This window comes from Echeneis naucrates, chromosome 5, assembly GCF_900963305.1.
Source record: "Echeneis naucrates chromosome 5, fEcheNa1.1, whole genome shotgun sequence".
NCBI lineage: Eukaryota > Metazoa > Chordata > Actinopteri > Carangiformes > Echeneidae > Echeneis > Echeneis naucrates.
In genome coordinates this window covers 9,723,402-9,748,924 of record NC_042515.1, presented here as the reverse complement: position 1 = coordinate 9,748,924, position 25,523 = coordinate 9,723,402, and the positions used below count along the sequence as shown (strand labels likewise).

At 39.8% G+C, this 25,523-nt stretch overlaps 1 protein-coding gene across 1 annotated transcript in view; it reads right to left on the bottom strand.

The window, feature by feature from the left end:
- syn2b (synapsin IIb) overlaps positions 1 to 25,523 on the bottom strand; it is a 54,248-nt gene that overhangs the window by 22,543 nt on the left and 6,182 nt on the right. The window contains exons 2-3 of the mRNA XM_029501533.1: positions 2,435 to 2,492; positions 937 to 1,028 (exon numbers count right to left, since the gene is read on the bottom strand). Of these exons, the coding sequence (XP_029357393.1) occupies positions 937 to 1,028; positions 2,435 to 2,492 (150 nt within the window). The remainder of the gene's footprint in view (positions 1 to 936; positions 1,029 to 2,434; positions 2,493 to 25,523) is intronic.

The following is a 25,523-nucleotide window of genomic DNA, read 5'->3' as shown; positions in this document are numbered from 1 at the left end:
AACCTCTCTGTCTACTTTGATGAATCAAAGTTTCCCTGACTCCGCAATAAGTCAGGCGTTGGTCACTCTTGAGTGTGTTTGTGTGCAAGCATGTGGGGAACAACCCGTCATAAAGTGTAATTGCAGGGCAGAGACTCTGATTATCGGACTGACGCTGCCGTCTTCATTTCCTGTTGGTTTTCTTTTTGGGTGAACAGAGGGAGTTACTGTTTTGCTTAATGACTGGCGGTCTTCGACCGGGATGGTGGGATCTGTGTGGTTTGTGGGGGTTGAGTGTGTCTGTGTGGTTGTCTGGTTTACAGTATGTTCACATGCTTGTACGCAGATCTCCTGTGTCAGTTTGTGGGTCGTGGTCATGGCCATACAGCGCTCACCATTTTCCATTAATCAGATGGCTTGGAAAGTTAAGCAAGTCCAGTAGTTCTTACGCTCCTTTTTTGGGACAAAGAAATGCCCTCAAAACATATAACAAAAACAACCATAATTATTCAATGTGGGGGTACATTTTTAAACGACTGCCTTTTGCCAAAAATCATGAAGCAAATCATAATAATAAAATATAATATACTTTGAAACTAGTCTAAATATACCTCGCCACCAATGCCATGAAGACACATCGTGTCAAAAAGTGGTGTTTTTGATCTAAATAGCATATTAGCATTGGGTAGGTTTTAAACTTAGGGTGAGGTCGAGGTCCATCTTTAGTTTTTTCATGTTGGCTGTACTTTGGGAACACAGTTCATCACAAAGAGCAGGTGCTTTTATACTAAAGGTACTTAGAAAGTGGGTATTGGGATTAATTAATTAATTTTTTTTTTCAAGATCTTCGGATTCATCTTCCCAGCAAAGTCGGGATAGTGGCTGGTGTTGTTATTAGGATTTAATTCAAAAATAGAAGAACCATGTGGATGTAAGTGTGTTGTGTACGGTGCTGACCTGACCACCTTGGTCCCACCCCTGAAAACCTGCATGTCCACATTACAGGTCCCGTTTGAATGTGAGATGAGGTTGACCTCTGAGAACTCGGCCTAAAGGATGGAGCAATAACACAAAACTCATTATACATATATATCTCATAGATGGTTCCTTCGATAACTAAAAAACTTGTACACAAGAAGCAGAAAACCAGACAATAATATTCTCAGTGTTTATGGGTACGGTGAAAGAAAAAATGTATAATGTGCCATTTATATTCTGTAATTACAGAAAATTTCAAACCAACCTTTTAATTCTTTCTTTATTTCAATTAATGAACAGGGAGCAAAACACACAAAATTAAATACTGAATTACTTCTTCTGGCAAACATCCTTTGCAGTAAAAAGCAAAAACAGTAGAGATGAGAATAGAGTATAATGCTGCATACACATCTGAATTTATCTGTGTTTGTTATTTATTTATATACACTTAATAAAGTTTGATGTATTTGCGGGGGCACAAAGTCTTACTGTTGTATACATAAACCACATCATTATTCCGGTATGAATGTATACTAATCTTTAGTGTGGTTGTAAACATACTGAGGTTTCTCTATGAATCATAGCTGCAGACTCCTGTTCTGGTGTCTATTTATGTTACTTTAGTGCGGCCTGAGGTTGTAATTTCACTGTCGACATCTATTACGTGTGAAACTGCTTGGTGCGAAACCAGCTAGGTGAGACATTTGAGAAACAAGTCCTGCAAAATGGTTTGGATTATCTATGATATGAAACAAAAAAGACACTGTTAATGAATAACAACAGTAACTACGCCACATTACTGAGATCCTGGTTTGTTTCCCATTGGATGAACCGCTGGTTTTGGAGGCGTGGCTATTTTCCACTGTTAAATGTACACAGCTGAAGCTTAACAAAATGACATGGTAGTTTTAATGAGGCAGACGAGAATCCAAACCACCACTTCATTTCTCATATCTGCCTGTATGAAACCACAGCCCACAGTAATGCTCGCAGATGATGATATGGATGTCAGTAATTCTGCAATTCAGCATTGGATTCAGGGGATCATCTAAGGCGTTACAATCCAGGATGGATTGTAACATATTCAGTGTAACTGAATATGTTTACAAGATTTCAAGGTAATCCATTCTGTAGAAAATAAGATATTTCAGACTGAACAGAAAGTGCTGAACCAACCAACCAGGTAGTTAGTTCTTAGAAGTAACTGGCTTGTTTTCCTTAACATAAGTGGAGGAGAAAGTGTAGATTGTCTTAAGGAGTTTTTGGGGCAGAAATCTTCACTGAATTTGCGTTTAGACACCAGTCCTTCAGCTTGTCTTTGAAAACTATGCATTCCAATAGAAAACACAATATCAATATGGAGTGAGTCCACCCTCTTTGCTCTGATCACGCTTGAACGTTTTTTGAACGTTTTTTTAAATGAACATTTTTTTAAATGATCCACCAGTATCACAGACCTATCATGCCAATATCATACCTGCTCCACTTTGATGTCGTAGTCCCCAAGAACCTTCTTTCCCCGGAACACTTTGGCCCTGGAAGCAAATAGATGAGAATTCAGTTAGGTTACCAGTTACACACTGAAATCTCTGAGCTGTCTGTGCTGCCCTCTCCTGGACACTACACTCCCTGTAGAGCAAAAGAAAGAAAGAAAATGGAGGCCTGCTTGTGCAGTATGATTGCCCAAACTTTCTCACCTATTGGGGAATGGTTATTGTTCCGAGCTTTTAGAACCCATTGACAAGAAAAAGAGGGATTAGGTTGCTGCAATTAGTGTCGTGTCAATGGACAGTGACATTAAATTCTTATATATGACTACAATTCTGTTGCAAATAATAAAAAAATAGTTGCAGTGTGAATGATAAATGTTCCAAATAAAAGTGGAGTTTGATGGTAATAGCCTACTATTTTAGCTGCCACTCATGAAAGGTTGATGTAACAACAGATTACAACAACACACATGCATCCAGGCAGGCAGATGGAGGGCAGACACACAGAGCCAGACTGGTGGGGAGAATGAGATGAGCAGAGAGACACACACTGATTTCATTTTACGGACTTAATGAATGCCAGATGATTTATACTATATCCTTCATTAGCCCATACACTGAAGGTAAATGAAGCAGTAGCCACGAGCCCGTAACTCCTGAATTTTAATGAAAACTTTAGATACTTTGTACAGTACGTTACCATTGAAAAATTCCACAATTTTATCATTTTCTATCTTTTTGTTCATGCAGAGGCTATAATATATATTGTGTAAAATGTAATTTCTTCTTAGGACAGTCCTGTAAATAATTTGACACACAAAAAGTCTTAAATTCTCATTAATATCATTTACCACCTCACACCAGCACCATGGTTTATGTACCACAATCTGAAATTAAAATACCTTATTGTGTCAATTTAAATCTGTGGAAGATTTCTTGTGCAGTACAGAAGCATCTGGCTTGTGAGTCTGGTTTATTAGGATCACACCATCTGTGAAAATGAAACACTCAGAGTATGATGCCTTACTTCCAACTATCAATAACCATGCCAGCAAAACTAGTGACCTTAGTATTTCAGCATGAGCAGCTGCTTCAAAACATGACAGTGTTGCTGCAATTACACCTAACACGAACAACCACTGAACAACACAAAGCAAAGATCCTCATTCTGATTCCAACTTGACACCAGTGCAGATGTAATTCAATGCTTTCATTATGGCATCTCAGAAAAAGCCTCTCTAACCACACTGCTGTTAAGTGGATCTAGAAGCAAATGAAGCTCTGCATTCAACACGAGTTTAATGTCTGCATTACACAATACAAACAAATACATAGAATCCCATAGTGTTTTACTGAACGCCCACAAACGCTGCTTCCTCATGTAATCCAAAAACATAAAGTAAATGTCAGCTACCAAAACACACTGCTGGCCAATATGAATCTGAACCTGAAATCAATGCTTGATCGAGGGATTTCAAAGGACAAAATTATTATCCCCATACTAATGCAAAATCACTTCCCAGTACCTTCTTGAGCTCTTTCATTCCAAAATACCTTCAGGGTCTCTTCCTCTGCCCAACTCACCCTCCACCATGCTCACTTAACCACCATGGGGTTGAGCTGCTCGGCCTCCCACCTCTCTCACCACCTTCAACGCACCTTTTCAGGCTTTTAATGGGTTTATGTGTGCATATGGGACTGGAATGACTTTGCTCATTAATTTTTTTTTACTCTGTTTGTTTATTTTACTGCTTTTTCGTACCTATAAATAAAATATATCATTATTATTAAATGGGGAGAAAACAACCAAAGGCACCTTTTAGCAGACATCGGCGTTACTAATTTTTTAGCCACAAGGGGTCAGTGGAACAAAATGAAAATAATGAAAATGATCTTATTTTGGTGTGAAACCGGTCTGGTCCGGTCCCTGGTCTAGGCTATTTGTGAAGTGTAGCTGTGTGTTTGTGCTGGCCTTGCTCCCTTTATATCTCCCGGCTCTTTGCAATAAAGCGAAATGGGATAGTTTGTCCCGTTTTAGGTTCCGTCCAGAACACAACCCCGTTGCCTTGGATACCGCCCCCGACCACGCCCCCACTCAAACACACGCGCCGACCCGAGCTCTTCCGACATGGTAAGAGAGACATTGTCCGGGAATAAATGAAAAAAATAATTAAAGATAATAATAATAATAATAATAATAAAAACTGCGGTCAGAATATAACAAAAGAGTGGGAGAATAGAGTGAATGAAAGGTTTGGATTTGTCATGCGGATTTAATGCGGCATGCTGCCACCGAAAAACAGCAAAAACTCTTTCTCCTTCATTAGGCAAACACACATCGGCTGTACTGTCAGACAAAGACAGCCTCTCAAAACTGTGGATCTTTTCGGCCGATTTATTGGATCTTCCTCCTGATGAGCCTTTGTTTGATTAATTTGAGGAGCCAAGTCGCTTCTTTGGGAGTTTGTTTACAGCTAGCTGTTTTGTTTCACTTTTTCACTGCTACATCCGTCCAATAATTTTGTTAGCAGCTAACAGGGCTATAGATTTTAACCTTGTTAGGCTAAAGGATGCTACAAGAGTTAATGCTCCCTGACAGGTCACACACACTCTGCTGTGCTGCTTTAGATTTGTAGCACCCAACAGTGTACAATAAAACTCACACTCAGGACATCAGGAGAAAAAAATTACTTTAATCAGACAAGTCTGAATGCTTTTTCGGAAATGCCCAGATGCTATATTGTTACAGCATTAAATATGCATCTGCATTTACCTGGACCGAATACACTGCTGAGATATGCATCAGCAAATGCTTGTGTGTTTTCTGTGTGATTCTCTTAGATTTATATTCTAACCATAGGCCTGAGGTATAAAAAGCAAAAACGCATAATGCAGATGCAAGCATAACCTCAATTATAGTTTAACTGGATTTCAAAATGGAGGAATTTGAATTTTGTTCCCAACGTTGCTGCCCCCACATCCAAAAATGATCACATTTTCTTTTATAATCCCGATTTATTAATGCAGCATATATATATTTATTTGCTCAGGGAATGTGTGTGTGATATGATTTAAATTTCAATCCCACTGTTATCCAAATGTCACTGAAATATTGTAATGCAGAGTTTAAAACAAGTGTGAGAGACAGAATATCCTCTTTAACTCATGAGTGCTATGCTAAGACATCTGGAGTAAACATCTGAGGAATGGGGGCAGTGTGAGTTTGGAGGACTAGGTTTACTAAAGGTATAATTGTGGAATGATAAGTAAACAGAAAATTAATCATGGAAAGCTATTAGCAATAGCAGAGGTATTCAAAGCTGCTGCTGTGGAGTCTCTGAATGAGAATTTAATATATGTGCACCACTCATGCCATTCTGTAAAGCTTAATATTTTGTCCATTATGATCCCTGTTACTACAATGACATGGATGAATTAGAAGCACATAATTATATGACAACAGCTCTAATGCAGGTTTACGGAGGTAACAGGATGCCAGTGAAAGTGCATTCAACAGCTGAGCTCTGTTGACTCAATTTTTTCAGGGTCATTTGTTGACAATTGATCTGTGGAGACTCAGAGTCCGAACCAGACACAGTCTTGGCCAACTGAAACCTTCAAATCTGTGCACAGTAATAGAGAAAGAGAGAAGAATAGATGACAGAGATGAGGAAGGAAACCGGAAGACAAATGAGTGGAATCTATGTGGTAACGAGACAGTGAGTCCATGAAGTACGGATGGGATGAGGAATAATTGCTGTGCTGACTTGGGCATTAGAAGGCTAATTATGCTAATCAAGCAATGTATTTTGATAAAGCTTGAATCATGACCACAATCAATAATCAAGCCTATTGCCACGAGAGAGCAACACGCAGGAGAGGTAGTACTGGTTTCCTCTGTTCTCTAAAGCTCTGCAAGAAAATCCTTATAACTACACAAGAATGCTCGTTCCTTCAGTTCATCCACTGCTCAGAATTAATCTAACAAGCTCGCGAACATCCCCCTTACACTATGTTCATATGGTTTGAAGTATCATATCAGTTGACACAAGAAATGTAATGACTGTGTCTTCTGCCTGTTAAGGCATTCTGTGCTTCACATTATGACATTATATTCTTTGTGACTTGCTCCCACACTTCTTTCCTATTCCTAAGGTTTCCCTCTCACTCTAAATCCATCATTGTTCCATTTCTTTTTGTCTCTCCCCCCTCTGGTTACCGCTTTGATTCAATGTGAACACACATTAATTGGATGCGTACATACAAATGGACGGTGTGTGATAACTGCATCATAATAGTGTTAGTGAGGCTAGAGTGATTGCACAAGGAAGGCTGTATTTTATATTGTGTCAATTATTAAAATGCAGATATCCGACATATTTCTCATCATCCTTTGCAATACTGAGGGAATGGAGGACTAAAGGAGCAAACAAACTTAAAATAATACAAAAATAATACAAAATAATACAGCCTTCATCCCTGATATAGCACACAATGGCTCTGGCAAAGCTATACCTTCTCATTGTGGAGACTAAAACAACAAATCTGATCATTGGGGTGAAAGAGCACAAAAAGTGTTTGAGTAGTCCTGACAGCTCTGGTGCAGTGTGAGACTATTATTTGGCTAGGTGGAATGCTAATTACTTTGGTTGCAGACAGACGACGTAGATGTCAGGGCATGGAAGTGAGAGTACAGTAAGAGGAAAACTACAGGGGGCGATAAGCTGTGGGGGGTTGTAGACCAGAAATCAATGACAACATTCAGACTGCAACTAACCTTTTTTTATTCCTTGTATTCTTGTTTGTGAATGTGTCAGAGTGACAGGTCTAGACACCAAACTGTTTAAATTTGGCTCACATCAGACCACATCTGAGACAGTAAAATAGATGTTTTACTCCTGATGGAAAACATTGTGAAATCAATAGCTGGGATGTGGCCAGAAGCACAATACCGACCAAGAGAGAGCAAGGCAGACAAATGTTTTGATATGATCCTTCAGAGGATGGAGGGAAAGAGGCTGCTGCACACTAAAGAAGGCTGACTGGATTATACCCACTTAATATTCCACGCTGTGAAAAACAGCGGGACCTCACAAACTAAAAATCTGCATACATGTTGGACTAAAGGCAAAATGGCTGAGAACATGAAAAACCATGAAGCAAATAAAAATCACTAAGTCACTAAGAAAAGCTAAAGCAGAAGCTTTGAATTCAGCATAACATTTGTCCTTCGATGTCTGTGAATGTTTTATTCTTCCTCTGTCCAAATTATGTGTGGGGAGAAAAAACATCCAGAAGACCCATAGTCGTGGTTGGCTGCCTGAGCATGAACAGCATGCCAAAAGCCTCAATTCTGGCTATTATTGGCTGGTGTATTCTAGTCTTGGGTGAGGATGTTGCTTGAATTAGTCAGATGCAGCACATGATCCTGTAACACCTCCCCCTTCCATTACCCTTCACTCTCAGCCACGCAGGAATGCAGGTACCTGAAGGACAGCACCCCTCGAATGCACAGTCAATGTGCTGCTTCAGTGTGTCTGGCAAAAACCGATAGTTGCAGAAAATACAGTACAGCTACTCACAAGTTAAACAGCGGTTTCTCCTTTCTAACTTTCAAAAAACAAGAACCCTTACCCTGAGCACATTTAATATTTGATGTCATTTGATCAAGGTTATGGCAGCTACTGCCTTAACTTCCTAAACAGATCTGGAATTGGTACTTGGCAAAAACAATTTATGGTTTGCCAGGTTTGGAAAAAATTTTGGCTGATTTCAGTGATACTTTAAATACTTAAATTCGATATTCGATATGCACTGAGAAAACGCTGCATCACAGTTAAACCTATTACCATTCATCAAAAAGCGAGAGGCCCATAGCTAATGGAATCTGAATTTACCATTGGTAGTGTAAGGTAGAATTAAATAATAATGCACTGTGACTTTATGTGCTCCAGTGTCCCTTTGGGGTTTTCTGTATTATCAGGGTCTCTTTTCATGAGTTGTCTTGTGCTCTTGTTTGTAATGATTCTGTGTTTATTACTGATCTATGAAGCTTTAGCATTTATTGTGAATAGCTGATTAAGCGTTGCACTTTGAGATTAAAGACAGAAACATGTGTGACATTTGTTTTCTGTTTGTACAGTATGTTTGAAAATGGAGGTTGGAGACGATATGCGTGTTTGTGGTGGTACAGGGATCAGTATCTGTGGTTTGCTTCTCAGGTTTATTACATTACTGTGATAAATAATGACCCGCAGGGCAGGCTGTGTGTGTGTGTGTGTGTGTGTGTGTCTAGACAACATCATCTTCAAACTAGCAGCAGAGTTGCTTGTTTTCATCGAGTGCCACCAACAAATACTGAGATGTTGTTCTTCAAATGTGTGTTTGTGTGGGTGCATGTGTGCAGTGTGGGTCGGTTCTGTGTCTGTGCAACTGTGTAGTTATTGTGTTTATCTTTTTTTGTCTTGTCTTTGTAATTTGGTTGCTTTGTTTTGAGGCAATGTTGCAGCTCTTTGCTTTTCTCTTGTCCCTCCTCTTGTTCCTCACGCAGCCTCCACTACCGCACAGTTTGTCCCTGTTTCATTTACCCTCCCTTTCTTTGTGCATCCTGTCATGTTTAAACTATGCCCTAACAAAGATCTGGGAAGTGCCTTAACTCAAGTTCTTTACTTCTTTACTTTTACTTTATTCTATTTTATAGGCTAATTCTACGCCGGAAAACTTCCCATTTACTTAATTTCATTCATTTCATTGGCTCACAGTAAACTTCAGAATAGAATTCAGTATCCTTCTGCTAGCATACAAAGCTCCAACCAAGCTCCATCATATCTCAGACGGCTTGTAGTTCTTACTGGTCCAGGAGGTCACTTCGCTCTTTGGATATAGACTTGTGGTTCCTCGAGTCTCCCAGAGTAGATCAGGAGGCAGCTCTTTCAGTTATAAGGGTCCTCTTCCTTAAGACTTAAAACCTTCCTCTACCTCAGACGCTGTAGTTAAAAGTTAAGCTTTAAGCAGTTGCCACCCTCCTTAAACACTATGCGTAAAGTGCCTTGGTTTATTTTGATTTGCTGTGAGAATAAATAAACTGATAAACTGAGCAACTCACTGAGAAATGAAAAATGAGAAAATAGACAAATGTTTTTCAAGACAAAAGTCATAAACATACACTTTGCTAGAAAGGAGATGATGGCGATGGATTAAGATGATGAATCAGAACCTGAATTCCGTCTACAATATTATAAACCCGATGCATTTGGAATCTGCTTTGGCTCCATAGTATTAATATTCTGCTCTACTGGCGCCTATCAAAATGTGACCCAAGCAGCCAGTTAGCCTGCAATGTTCTCATTCTGGAAGAATGTACCAGTATTTGGTTTTCAGTTCACTAATTAAGGGGGGTGACGAAGTGAAACAATTACAGGCAAATGTGGGGCATGACTGCTCATTTCAAAATGTGGTTCTCTAGGCAGAAGAAAACCAATCTTTGTAGAGGAAAAGCCTCTGACTGTGTAATATGGTCTGGCTAGAACTGTTGTATTTGTGTCTTCAATTAGAAATCTTCAAAAAATAAAGTAAAAAACCAAAGAAAACATGGGCCAGGACCTCATACAGAATGAATTAAGTCAACGATACAGCTGAATTCGTTAATGAATCTTTGAATCACAGAGAGCAGATTATTTATTGGCTAACATTTTTACTCACTTTGCCCATTTTATTCTCAGGGACAAACTGGAGCAACAAACACTGGAAAACATATTCAAACAAGGGGATAAGGTCCACATGGACAACAACACAAGTGAAGGATAATTCTTTTCCGAGAATTATTTTGTTTTTAAACTGTTGATGCAATATTGTCTTATACTGTTGTAATATAGTTTAAAGATTAGAAAAATCTTATTTTACTAAATCGTGCAATTGTGTGTTGGAAATTTTTGTATGTTCCCATTGCCGATTATTTGCTTTGCATCTGAGGTCGCTCTAAATTGTGTCAGAGAGCTTTGATGCGTAATGCATGTTAATCATGGTCTTATTGTGACATAACTTTGACAGTAGTGAGAATTAAACTGACGAATAGTAAGGTATGCTCCGAAGACTCCTTGACTAGAATTGATTAAAATTTCTTAGGCTGAAAAAATATTTAATTAGAGTCTGCCCTTCATATCATTCTCTCTCCAAAACTGGTCTGCCAGGAGTCTCATGGATGAGGCTTGCATTCGAGGCTTTCAGTCAGAAAGACTTTGCCCATGGTAAATGTTAAAAGGTAAAAGAGCCGAATTTACCTTGCTAAGCAGTGTGGTTACCTTCACCTGACCAAACTGTGCCCTGACAGTCAGGGACACATGCCCTCCAGGCACAACAGGGTTTCAAAATTAACAGTTGTGCCTCTTAGTAGTAACGATTGGCTTTTCCGCTCCAGCTCAATGTTTTATTTAGTGGTTTAAAGGCGGAGATGGATCCAGAGTTGAGCAGAAATCCTAGAAAAATACAAGGATTCTACGCAACTTATTGATGTTGGAGAAGCAGTGCATCTAAGCAGGCCCTCCTCTGATGGAGCAGCGGAGCCCATGAAAAATGCCATTTTAACCAGTAACAGACACTTATATTTCACAGGGGAAGTAATTTGATCCCAATGTAGCAGGGAATTGCATAACTCAAAGTCAGAAGTCCAAATCTTGAGTGTACACTTGCCAAATACAAAATCATTTCCTCTGATCTTTGCAATAAGTTGAGCAGGCTTGAAAGGAAAGCCACACACTGAATTATCGCTTAGTGAGGTGAAACTAAGGTGAGTAATGATCCTGGTGTAGTGGCAGCTGAAGTTATTGTCTGACTGCAGCAAGATACCCAGCAGATAAATCATTGAGACAACACTGCTGTGGCTTGGCACAAATGAGACTTTATGTAGGCTTTATTCAGATGCCTGTCTCACCAATGTCTCCTTTTGTGTCCTGCTATCTGTCTCTTCACACCTGAGAGCACACTCCTAAACACATGCATATGTAAACAGAACCACCACTTTGTCGCATGGTGAAGAGGACTATATCTGGCTTTGAAGTCTGCTCCAAAGTTGTATCAGTGATTCAGTGATTCAGCACTTGAGTTCTCTCTTGGGTTCAGGCTCATGTCCTCTGTGAACTTCTTGTTGTGAATTTCCTTATCACATGAATTAAAATATAATATAACAGCACTGCTTCTTGACGTGGTAAGATAAAGCAGATTAACCAGGGCCTCTCAAGAGACACTAAATTATACTTACTACAATAAAAAGAAAAGACTGTCGTTAATGTGACGGGGACAGTACCAACAACTGAACCAACTCTTCAACACATTTAACACTGCAGCCACACCAACCCAATGACACCTTTCAATTACAACTTTTAATACTTCCACATCTAGTGATACTCAGATGGTATTGCTTTTGTTGGACAGGAATCTGATAAAAGCCTTCAGTGACTGGAGTGATGAAACTGCCTCCTACTGAACAGCTCAAATACAAAGAGAATCATAGTGAATATCCAACAGTCCAAGCTTCCTCTTCAGCCAGTGAGCATTCATGGAGTGGATATTGAGGTGGCGCCAATCTACAAATGTCTGGCAGTACACCTGGACAATTTGGACTCATCTCCTAACATAGATGCACTCTACAGAGCTGCCTCTTTTTCTCAAGGAGGCTCAGATCCTTAGAGATCTTCAGAGATGCTGCAGATGTTGTACTAGGCTGCAGTCTGCTCTGAGGCAGCATAAAACAAAAGGATGCAAGATGGCTCGACGAACCGGTGGAAAGGGCTGGCTCTGTAATTGGAACCTAATTAGACTCAGTGGGGGGTTTGGGGGAGCGACGGCATCTTAAAATGCTCAGACCATCCACTTCATAACACCCTAGTGGATCAGAGAGACTACAGCAGTGGACCATTAATCCATCTACAATGCGGGACGAAAAGATACGCAATATTATTAATTCCCACTGCTGTCAGACTCCCTAGAGGAAGGGGACGTATTTCTGATTTTGAATGGGGTACTTCTGTGGTTTATTTTGTAGTATGCTTTTGATTTCCTGTGCAATTTCACAGAGTGGTCCTGACGCATTGTGAAGTGAAGTGAAGCAGTTGCTTTCCTGTTTCTCTTAAATGCACATGAACACATACATATTAAAACAGTACACGAGCACAAACAACTCCCTGTGCACTCATCACTGTTTCATTATCACTGTGTCACTGTTTGCAAAGTCATCATCACTGCAGTTATTATTCTGCTCCGTTGAGAACTTGTCTTATATTAGGGGTATGTGGTTTCATGTGTGCACGCTTGCATGTATCCACCGCCCCCGCTGCCTATCTGTCGTGACAATGCTTGGAGCAAAATGTTCAAATTTAGAGGTAGAGAGACAGACAGATAGAAAGAGAGAGAGAGAGACAGAGCGAGAGGGAGGCAGACAGATGGACAGAGAAATTGTGAAAGGGGGAACAGAAAATGCTGACCTGCCTACTGGCATACCGCCTAATAGGAAGAGTTTAAAAAAAAAAAAAAAGTTCCACATTACTATCGTCAGATAGATGAAAAGCCAGCAAGGGGGAGACTCATGGTACATGTGCAGTTACTGCCGCTGCCATCACTCAACTTCAGTCATTAGAAGATGTGCTCTCTGCAGTGACTTGACATGCACTACACTGTGAGAGCCACAGAAAACAGAAGACTGTTGTTACTGGTTTACTTATTTGTAGATGATTGTAATAGTTTGGTGATTATGGAAAGAAACTAAACGGCGAATTGTAGAATGTTGTGAATTTGAATATATTGTACAGTATCATTCAATCAGTATTTCTGCTGCATATTCATATTATGTGAGGGCTCATTTTTCATCATTTCTAACTCTGCAGTTCTACAGAGGGTTTTACTGCCGTATTGTTCAGCTAATTGTTTTAGTTTTGTTTCCACCAATTCACTGTTTTGATTACGCCTCATTGTGCTCAATGACTTTGTCTCCATCTGTAGCAGGCACCTGTTTTCAGCTGAGGAGCTCGGGGCTTCTTCTGCTAAGCCTCCAAAAACATCACAAACCCAAGCAAACACCTACTGGAGAGGTGGGAGTGGGTGAGTGGGGGCACTATCAAGTGTCAGCAGCCAAGAGTTTCCTAATGGAACAGAAGGGGGGAGGGGTTGTTTTTTTGGCCCAGAGCACACAACACTTGAAAAATGCTCCCATGGATATGGACGTCATCATCATTGACATTTATGATACTGTTTATACTACCTTTATAAATGAGATGGTAGGTGACTACACCACTACAGTAACCAAATTAAAATGTCTTTCCTTAACTCAAGACGGCACAGTGAGTTGAATAAATTAATTGTTTCATTTAGTTTCATCATATTCGCCTACATGGGCACCACGGCAGCGTAATGGTTAGCTGTTAACCCACAATAAAAAGGTTGCGGGTTTGGTTCCCGGCCTGGGGCCTTTATGTGCAGAGTTTGCATGTTCTCCCTGGTTGTCTGCGTAGGTTTCCTCCCACCATCCAAAAGACATGTACGTCTAGGATGTGGAACTGGTGACTCTAAATTGTCTGAATGCGAGCTTGAGTGGCTGTTCGTCTCTGCTTGTCTTTGTGTGTTGGCCCTGCAATGGACTGGCGACCTGTCCAGGGTGTACGGTATGTTGGCTGTTACCCAGAAACAGAAAAGCGGTAGAAGATGGATGGATAGATGGATATTTGCCTACATTTACATCGGCACACCAGGCCTCAGTTACTAATGGTAAAAGAAAGGAGAACACAAGTTCAAGCTGTTTTGATAAATGGATGTTAGTGCACACTAAATCACATTAAATGTCACATTTCACATTCACTGAAGTATGAATCAAATGAAAATATTACACTGAATGGGAAAATACATTTGTGTCTCATATCGAAATGGGCACATAAAGCACATCTTCATCCCCTCCACTACAACTGATGTGGGACGTTTATTTGGAGCAACAGAACGGCCAATCCACACCAGATTTCCCAAAATGAGGTATTAAATTCCACTTTAGTGTAGACCACTGTGTACTTCGTGTGGCAGTTTAGAATACCCCCGTTACTGATTTTTCTGCTATCCCATCAGTAGTTAAACAGCATAATGTGTGCACCATTTAAGCCTCTTCTAAAGGAAAATATAGTAATGTACCATGTTAATAATTTTCTGCTCCACTGCAACGAACGCTATCAATCCAGTGCTGGTCGTGAGAATTGGCAGGGATCCAGACCTTTAACAGGCCTGTTCACTTTCCAGTCGATTCCTCAATTACTACTGTGGTCTTATAAATGACTGTTTATTCAGACAGAGCAGTGATAAAGGGACGAAATGTAATCCCTGCTCTTTTGGCTTGCTGTCATGTAAGCAACAAGCAACATTCTATGCAAAAATGGGATCAGTCAAACATTTAATTAAATTCTGTTTAAGTAGGTTAGACATTAACCAGCTGTAAGTATATGATTTAACTTTTTTTTTTCTTTCTTTGGTTAATGAATCAGTCCATATGAAAAAGATGTGTGTAAAAATCAGATGTGCAGTATTACACTGAATGACTGATATATAAGAGAAAGAAGCAGATGACCACATTACTGTTGGGATTGGGATTAAAGTTAAATAAAGTTAATTAGAGCCACTTGCTTTTAACTGGTTTACATAAGCGCTGGTACTGCAGTTCACTCTTTTATTGGATTCAGGATACTACACTCTTGGCTATAGTAAATAAGCTGAGCAGGGTTTAGGTACTGTCTGTGCTTTCTTAATGGGGCAGCCTTCTCTGAAAGATAATTTTCATGGCTAAGCAATCCGTGCTCTCAGAACCAAATGTACTGATGGATCACTCCTTGGGGCTACAGATGTCTCATCCAATCTCATTATGGCAAGTGTAATGACCTTGGGCACACAACTGGTGGACTCAAATGTTCGACCCTCAGAAGGACGTTATGATAAAAATATTTTAATAGTCGAAGATGTAATCAAACAAAAGGTGCTCTCAGGGAGGATTTTCAAAGTACAAAACAAAACGCTCACAAGGAGGATACAAAATACAACACGAAATAAACTCAATTTAGCAACACATAAGTGGGATTGAACCTAAAACCTGGGTGAGACGCTTGGCAGGACTAAACAAAACGAACCGGCACAAGACAAAGGGAGACAAGAACTATTTATACATGAGGTAGGGAACACAGGTGAAGCCAATCAGAGGCAGGCTTGGCATTCACACTGGTGGGAAAATCACACAAAGGGAGGAAGTGAACAAGAGAGAACAGTACAAAATAAAACAGGAAATGCACAATGAGACTAGACATGAAAGAAATTAAACTTGATGATAGACAACAGCAGGATAATCTTGTCGACAATGAATCATGAAATGATTCTTTTACATTTAGTCTGCTGACCACAGCTCCTGGCCCTGACTTCAGAGGTAGACTGCTTGTGCAATGCAGATGATCTCTAACTTATTTTAGAATTAATTTATGACTACAATTTAGCAAATTCGAATCAAATTTGAGTTCAGTTCAACTTCCTGACATTTTGAAAAATATGAGTGTACTACCAACGCACAAAATGCCATCCAAAATCCGAAATATATATCCTTCAATTTTATGAATGTGATGTCTCTCTGATGTCTGTTTTTGCTTTATTTATGCAATGCAAGTAGAAACAGATGAATGTGATGGAAGGTTACTTTGCCTTATTTTCTATGTGTGTTAAAATGCAGAGCAGGTCATCTGTGTTTCACAGATGCCTCTGCTGATGACATTTTTCAAACGGCACCACAGGGCATCTGCAGCTTTATGCTCAGCTCAGTGTTATGTTGAATCTATATCTGTCCAGGTGTCATAGTGCATTTGGGCCCAAAGATGCTAATTAAGTAATGTAACAGATGACACTATTATCCTTCACTGGTTTATTCGAATTCTCCAACTGAGAAAAGAGGCGTTTGAGAAGGTGTTGAGAGGGTGGGAGTGAGAGAGGAGGAGAGAGAGAAAGAAACATTAAAAAGCTGTCTTACGATTTCAAACAGATTCATCCGATTTTTCTGTTGAACCTGTGAGAAGTAAAAGCAGCTTTTATCGGGGCTAACTGACATAAAACCTGTACTGCAGGTAACCATTCATCAAGAAATGTCACACTCATACAGGAATATACAGTATAGGGCATCATATGGGCACGAGTGTACGTGTGTCAGAAATAGAAGGAAAGAGTTTAAAAACAGAGAGAATCACACTAAATGTCAGCAAGATGTTTGTGCTGATTATGTGCTTACAGAATTAACTACACAGACAACATTTAGAATTCTGCTCTTGTAGTGCATAAGTAAAGAGAGTTTTAGGGATCAAGATTGACACATAGTTTTCATTCATTCTTCCATGATCTTTTGAATTTACTCCATTCATGCACATTTAAAGAAAAAAAAATTTGGAAGGTCAGAAAATGAGAAACCCCCCCCTCAGTGAATCTGAGGGGGTCTGAGGACAGTCAGTATTCAGAAGACCCTCTTCATCAGACTGCGGAGGGTGAAGTGTGCAATTACTGGTTTGAACTCTAAAAACAGCCAACGTGCTTAGGCCAACACTGGCGTGATGTGTAAAAAACACGACTCAACACAACTCAAGTGTAGTTTAAATGTCACAACAGTGACTCACTAAAGGGCAAACTAGGCTTGTGGGCTTAAAAACTTTGTGATATCAGAATGAGACCAACTTTACCTGTTTCCCCACAGTTAATAAGCTGTAGCGTTTCAATTAATGTGGCTGTATTCATTTTGGGAACATAAAAATCTCAGTTGAGCGGTTATGAAAACTATTAATTTAATCATGATTGCTTGACATTTTTGTTAATACAAATACTACAAATACAAAGCTGTACATGCTAACATGATTTAGCAGGATTTTTAGGATGGTAATAAGTGCTATAATGTAACGCAACAACAAACAGCAAAATAGGACCGGAACTTGAATATTATGGGGCCATTATAAAAGGTTTCTGTATGTCTACTAATATAACATCCTCTAAAGCTTCAAGCTTCAATTCAGACTGTGACATTCACAATCAAACACATTTTGGACAAGAAAAGTTGAGCTGTTTTAACATTCACTCTACCTCTTCAGTCACACTGTGCTGTCATTTATCAGGACATTCAGGCTCACCTGTGCACAAATAATGAATGAGTCATGACAAACGGTGTAACTGCAGCATTTGGTGCACACATACTGTAGATCACAATGGAGCTGTCTTCCTGTGGAGTTCCTGCTGCACTGGTGCATCTTCACATGAATCTGAAATGTGCGTTTGGAGTGACGTTCTCATCTCCAACTGCTGCCTCCCTTCGCTCCTCATCTCTGTAAAGCTCTTTCGGCATTTGTTTGGTCCTACAGCCTCTCACTCTCTGCTTCTCTCTCTTTAGTCTCACTCACTCTTTCACCCTCTCATCCTCCAGTTGCTCTCAAACTGTGTGTGTGTGTGTTGTGATCGTTGAGCCATGACATGACAGAGTGCAGCAGCCCTGGGGGAGTCATGCGCCGTGGCTCTCTCTTGGACGCTGGAGACACGTGTCACAGATCTTTCCAGCTACCATTCAGCACTAACCTGCCCCTCCCTGTAACCCTCTGCTCTCTCTCTCTCTCTCACAAACACACACACACACACGCACGCACGGGCATGCACACATGGAAGCACGAACACATACACATGTGTACACGATTTCTCTCCATACTTTTTTTATGTCCTTCTAAGCCTTTTTTATTGCTCTTTGTTGCTTTCTCAGCAGCTACTCTCGCCTGTCTCCCTTCATTTATTTCTATATTTCCGTGTCAAACCACCATCTCCAGCCTAGAGGTTTTCTGATTCCCCACCCCTCACTATCTCTCACACTTTGGCAAATAAAAACATGTCCTTGCAGGTGGATTGTCCTCCATTCGCTTCTGATCATCCTCTATTCTCATTTTACTAATGCCTAGTGACATTACAGACAAGCGGTGAAGCCCCATCCTTTCCTCCTCCACTATTTTTTTTCCTCTCTCAAATCCTGGCTGGTGCACTCCAGTCATCATCCCCTCTCTTCGGTCTACTTGCTTTCCCCTGCCCTATCCTAGAGGCTGAAATTATTCATTTTAAAGACACATTGGCCACAAGTCCACACCACACATTAACTACAGTTTAGAAGCCACAGGCTTCAGCAAATAGATAGTATTTTTTTTTTTTTGCTTTGGCATGTTTTTTCCCAGGATTGTTAGTCAGTTATGAAAAATCACAGATGATAAAGTGAGGAGTTATATCAATCTCCTGCCGAACAAATGTTTACACTTCTATGCGTGCATTTAGTGCTAAAGCCATGCCTCTGTGTGTTGTGATATGAGTGACACAACATCAGAGAAAAACTATTGTTTCTGTTGCTGTTTCACACGATTCTTTGTACAACACATATTTTCACAGAACACAGTCTGTGCAAACATCAAATTTAATACAATGATTTTCTTTTTCTGAGACTTTTGCACATGGGGAACAAATTGTAACCCTGAAAATGCTGAGAACAAAACTTACTTCAATAACAAGAAGCGCTATTTTGAAAGGCACGGGGCTTTTAGATAATACAGGATTTATTTGCCAAATAGATCTGCCAATATAAGCCCAATATCAACCAGAGCCCTTGAAAAGCACCAAACACAGAACTGGTATAATTTCTAAGAGACACTTATGTGCTACTGTCTCTGCTCTCAGGGGCAAAATACTTATCTTAGGTTGCAAAATCTGAATTTAAAAAATGGTAAAACAATGTTATCAAAAATCACATTAAACTGTAGTTGATGGCAAGCAACTTTAGCTGAAAGAGCTTTCCTGCCATGTAACTGTAGATTTAAATTTAGATTTTAATAACTTCTTTTGGGAATTTTTCGATCACAATGTTCTAAAAATTCAGAATAAGCCTTCATTCATGACTTATAACTACTAAATAATAATACCAGATAAACTTTGTATTTATGCATTTTATTCCATCAATTTACTTTTGATGAGTTCATTTTCACAAACTGAGTAAATAGCCTCCTGTTCAGCTAGTATGATCATTTCAGCCACTTGGGAAAGAACCCTAGTACTAATAACCTAATATGTTGCAGCTGAGTTCCTTCAGCTTCTGCTAACTTTATATTCATAACACAAAATTAGACATTACACGTCCCAGGGGATAAAACAAGATGAATTGTACCTGACCTCTGCCATGCGCAGCTCTTTTAATTGGCTTGTTAATCCAATGATCTGAGGAGCTCATGTAGGCTAAACTAATGTCAAATTTGGCATGCTGGACAGAAGACCAAGACCATGGTGGCACGAGGAGCTCAAGGTAAAGTGCAAACAGAAAAAAAAAAGGTAAGAAAATGCAGGCAAATTTAGAAAACATCTGACAACATAGGCTGCAAATATCCATGTTATATTCACAATTGTTAGAGAAATCTAAATCTGAAATGAAGATGCCATGTTTTACATTAAAGGTTATACATAAATGAATGTACATCTTGATGTGCTATTATGTGCAACTAAAATGTGCGGTGATGATTATTCAGCAACAGATGAGGAGTGTTATGGAGGTGAATGTGTCCCAGCCAGTTCCCACTGGATGGTGGAGGTATTTGATCCAAATACAGTGATGAAATGATTTCAAACAAAATGAAAATATAGCCCTGGACCTGATGAGAAGTATTTAAAAATTGAATCAATTTTTCCCTCTGCTTTTGGCCAACTGGAGTGGCGGTTTGTGATACAATGTGTGATACTCCACAGCTGCTGGGCTGAGGAGTATATGGATGGGCTTAATGATAAATGATATGAAAAACAAAAAAAACTAAATTAGTCCACCATGACAGAGGTTATATATAAGAGACGGCCAAAAGTCAGTGAAAATGAAAATGTGAATCAGGTTGGACCAGATGTGGAAGTCTTCTTCCACAGAGGAAGATCCCCACATCAGTCCTGTTCATGATAAATTTCACGCTGGAGGGTTAAACCAAAAGGTTTTCCTAAGACAGTGCCATTCCTCTAGAAATCCAAACCTCCACAGCAACTGCACCAGGAGGAAGAGGCAGAAGGCAGATGTTTGGACCGACTAAGCCTCATCAGCACTGCCCTAAGAGCTGGGCTTCTACCAGTTTGAAGTCAACGTTTTAAGGATCCCTGTGGTGTAACAGAGCTGCCCATAATTTCACCAGCGCATTCTGTCTGCCGTTTACTCCTGTCTGATCTTACAGAAAACCAAGCGGATACACGCACAGTGCAGAATTCACTGCAGTTCCCTCTCAGCAGCAGCAAAACCTCACTGTGGGTGACTGAGATGAAGCTCAGGAGGGAGGATACTTTCTGGTCACGACTCAAAGACATCACACTGCACATGCTACCGTGTACGCCCACACACACACACACACACATTCAGCTAAGTGATGACGTACTGCTGGCGTAATTTTCTTTAAACCATTTTAGAAAAGTGCCATGTGACATCTTTTGTAGTGGTTAAACTATACATGTAGAAAGCAGCCTTTAGCATGACAGCACACACAGTCTCACACACACTCACACCTACAGTACTCATATATTAGAATATACACACACACACACACACTTATCTATAGAGACCAGATGCAGCCACCTAAATTAGTTTTGAGGTTCAAAAATAGCATCTTGAACTCTCGCCATTCTTCCCTCCTAATCTCTTCATTGTAGCTGTAATTATCCCTTTGGTGGAAAGTTTAGGTGTCGTCACAGCCGAGCTCCACTGTTACAAACAGTGGCTTGGTTATTTAACCCCTGATTTATAAGGCCTGTCTTAGCAGACATGGTGAATCATAGTGATATGCAGAGGCAGTTAGAAAAACAACCAGAAAGAAGGAAGATGGCTAGGGTGCATTGTTCTCTGTGATTTATAAAACTTAATCATACCATTAGCAATCTAAGCAAGTTAGCAGTTACACAATTGGTACAATATCACAAATTCTTATATGCATCTTTCCATGCGGGTATGCATAGAGATAGTCCACAAGCATTGAGTGTGTGTACAGTACAGTTTGTGTTGATGGTGAGTGGAGGGCAAGTAATGACCCACTTGGCCTTTGCAGTTTGTTGTTTCTCCACATTGACAGTTTGACACTTAAACCTACTACAGAGCTGCGTGTCATGGTCAAGCTGTGCATTGTGTATGTGTGTGTCTGAGGCAAAGAGACAAAGAAGCAGCAAATGTATTGGGGTATTCTGCTTATCTCTGTGTTTGAAGTTTAGGTCTACTGGTTTTGCAAATGTATCACTTCTTCAAAGCGCAGTTTGCCACACAATGCCTCAGTCACAGCAGCATTTATGAGAAATCAGTGGATTGACTGGTAGGAGAAGTCAACTGCATGGTACTCCCATCGGGAGTTGCACACATTAGCTTTGTTGTAGCATCCAGTTGTACATTTTAATGCTCCAGGAAAGAGGCAGAAGTCTGGTTTTCCAGCTGTGAATACCGTATTTCATAAGTACAGTAATTTCTGTAAATGTGTTAGTAAGGTGTGAGTGCCTGATCTCTAGAGGTGTGCCAAAAAAATTGATAAGTATAAGAATCGCAATTCTCATTTACTACAATTCAGAATCGATTTAAAATGTCCCAAAATTGAGAAGAAAAAACAAAAAAAACAAAAACAAAAAACAAATTCACAGTCTCTCTGCCTTCATTTTGTATGCAGGACATCCTGACGTCACCACAGAGCCCGTTCTGGAACATACGTTTGCACTGTATGCACTAAAACAACGAGGAAACTGTTTTATTTTCCCCAAATTCTGTGTAAATTTATTTTTAATAGGTTTTTTTTCTTCCAGTTTTTAATTTTTGAGAATTAAATTTTTTAGCATTTTACGTAAACTTAACCATGAGACAGTGTTTTAAGTCATGAAATATAGACAGTTTCTTCAGTTATAACTGAAAACTTTAATGCTTCCACACATTTAAGCAACAACAATAAACCTGGTGTCTCGTCTAGTCTGGTCTGATCTGGTTTAGTCTCTGGGGAGGTCCTGTCTCTGATCTACTCTCTGTAGGGGTCTGGTCTTTGGCCTGGTCTAGTCTCTAAGCATGGATAAATGTTTAAAACTTAATAAATGTGAAAAAGACACTTGAATGTCTCCATTTGTCATGCTGTCTTGCAAAGCAGACTAGAAGATCATGAGGATCCTTTGCACATGTATATAGATTGAAGCAGAAATCGTTATGAATCGAAAATCGATTTTGAATCGAATAGTAGCCCCAGATATCGAAAAGATTCTCACCCCTACTGCTCACCTTAGTTTTGTGCACTCCACTGTATACTTGTATGAATTCTATGGAAGTCTGCTGTCTGACATAACTGTGGATGGACTGCTGTCTAAGTCTGGAACATAAAAAAAACCAAACACCACTGTTTTTGTTGAAACTTATCTTACAGTGCGTTTGTCAGTTCTACTTGCAGTGCTCCTCTGCCAGCCTGTGTTTATGTTAGTAATGGTCACTGACTTTGATGCATTCTCCATTTTGTCAGAAATGTGAGGAATATACTGCCCAACACCTTTTTCTATACTCATCAAATGTTTTTGGAGTATCAAGAGTGAATACTTTTGTATTAAAGCTTTACTATCACATTCTGTTATTATAATTTATTTTTACCTTATTTTTTATCTTATGATCATTATTATCTTTTATCGCTAACTTGTGATCCGATCTGATGTGATGTGGAATTTCTGCCAAAAATCCACCTTTGTACCTGACACCATATGGTCAACTGAACCATATAAGACCTCAGAATTATAGTTTATGGCCAAGCTGCACTTGGCTAAAATCCTATGGTTCTGGCTAGTGAATCGGGCCTCAGTGAATGTGGGTCCCACCTCCCTCTTCTTTATTTGGACTGCCTCACTGAGCAAATGCTGTAAAGATTATATAATCTTTTCATAATAAAATGGTCTAGAATGGTACTGTCTGCTTCCTTTGGAGGGTTAGGGTTAGGGAAGCATTCCAGTGTAGTATTTGCATCAATCCTGGGAGGAAGAGGCTTCAGCAGATACTGAATTTGGCAGACACTGCAGAACTAATGGGCAAAAAATGTGGGGCTGGAAACAGCTTCTGCATTGTACACAAGTAAATGTGTAGCGTCTGTAGTTTTCCTTCATGTGGTATTTTATGTCCACTGGCCTGCTGTAGAAAATGATGACAAAAACCTTGCGGAACCAAGGTCAGAGCTACTTCATTATCTGAGCCACTTCATCTTTCACAAAACACTTAATCTGATTAATATTACAGCATGACAGCAGCCACTGTACAACCCCACCTTTACATCACTGAAGCGACAATTTGTAGCTCCTGATGTCTATGAGGTTTGGCTGTTAAGAATATGTTTTACGTACTGGACTTGCGGAGATTTCATGGCCATGTTAGCTCTACGGAGCATCATGTATTACCTTCATTTGTCTTGGCAGCACAGTATGTCCAAACTGCTGCATCACCATAAAGAGTTTATACAGTATACACAGCTAAATATGATGTGGAAGAAGAGTTATATTATATTTTTCACCGACTGTTAATATCAAAAAGGACATTTCTCTGTCTTGACAATCAAGCTCTCTTATAAGGGTCCTTCTCCCTGATTGCTTAGTGTTGCCAGTGAGTTCTGATTGTTTCTTCTAAACACACCGAGGCTAAATTTTAAGTTTCACAGCAAAAGGTCTGAATACTTTCTGACTTTTAATACATTTGCAAACATGATGGGTTAGGGTTAGGGTGTGCACTAAATGCGAAAGTTGAGGATCTATTTTGTGTGCTCTTTTGTGCTGGGTGTATATGCAACAATTCTGGCCCAATTTCTCGAGGAAAAAATATAATTTGTCAGAGATTTCCTGGTCAAATAAATAAATACTAGACATAGTAAATGTTTTTTTTTTACTGCATCACCCTACAGTACTTGTTGGCAAACAAGAGCCCTGTTGGGAACTAGATATGTGAGCTGATCAGCTGAGTATGGCTTGGAGCCATCAGAGCTTGTGATGGATCCGAACTTCTCATTATATGGATTGAGCTGAGGCATTGGAAAAAAATCAGCAAAGAGAGAGAAATAGACAGTAGATAGAGATAGTTACCAAGGGAGACTAGCCTAGAGTCCTGTTTCATACAGTTCCTTATTATACACCATGAACAGCTAATACTTATGGGTGTAATACAGGGATTGACAATCTTTCCATCTGCTGAGTTTATTTTCTCTCTTTCATGTCTGTCCCTCCAATTTTACTATAATCAGTTTCTCTCCACTTCCTCCCCTTTGTGCCTTCCTTCCTCTGTCAGATACCCCCGATTCCCTGCTGACTCCAAAACAAGCAGTACCTCACATCGACCTTTGCCTAATGGAGGACAAACAAAACCGGGCTGAAGTTTCTCCTCTCACAGCTCGCAGACAAAAGGGATACACCAAGCAGAAGTGCCTTTCCATTTGCTAAACTCTGCGTAGGGAATCCACAGAAGCTCTGAGTTAATTTCAGAAGCCCTCAGCCCTGTTCAATAAAACAGCAAACCTATATGCCATTAGGTTGCTGCTCCTTTCCAAAGGTCTGTACAGTCCTCTGAGTCCATACAGGGAAGTCTGCGGGTAAAAACCTCAGCTCAGTCATCTTAATGTATCACACTGCTGCTGCATGGATCAAATTACGAGTACTTCCAATACAATTAGAGTATAACCGAAAGGCATATGCTGCAGGATGCATTGAACACTGGGTCTCACACAGGAACTACTCTGTTAACCCATTTTTCCATAGGGGGCATTCACAAGCGATTTTAGATCATTTGTAAAGTTAAGCAAATTTCTTGCATTTGGAATTGTCTCACAGACAGTAATGAAATTCACAAGACATCAGTCTGAGCTGAAAAGGCAAACTAAATAGATTTGGTTTTAAAACTGGATACTCGAACCAAAAGTTAGCGCAAAATCATATTCTGCCAGCTATGTAATCATCATAATGGCTCGTCAATTTACAGAGACATGTTCTTTTAAATTTGTGATTAAAATTTGGCCATTTATATTT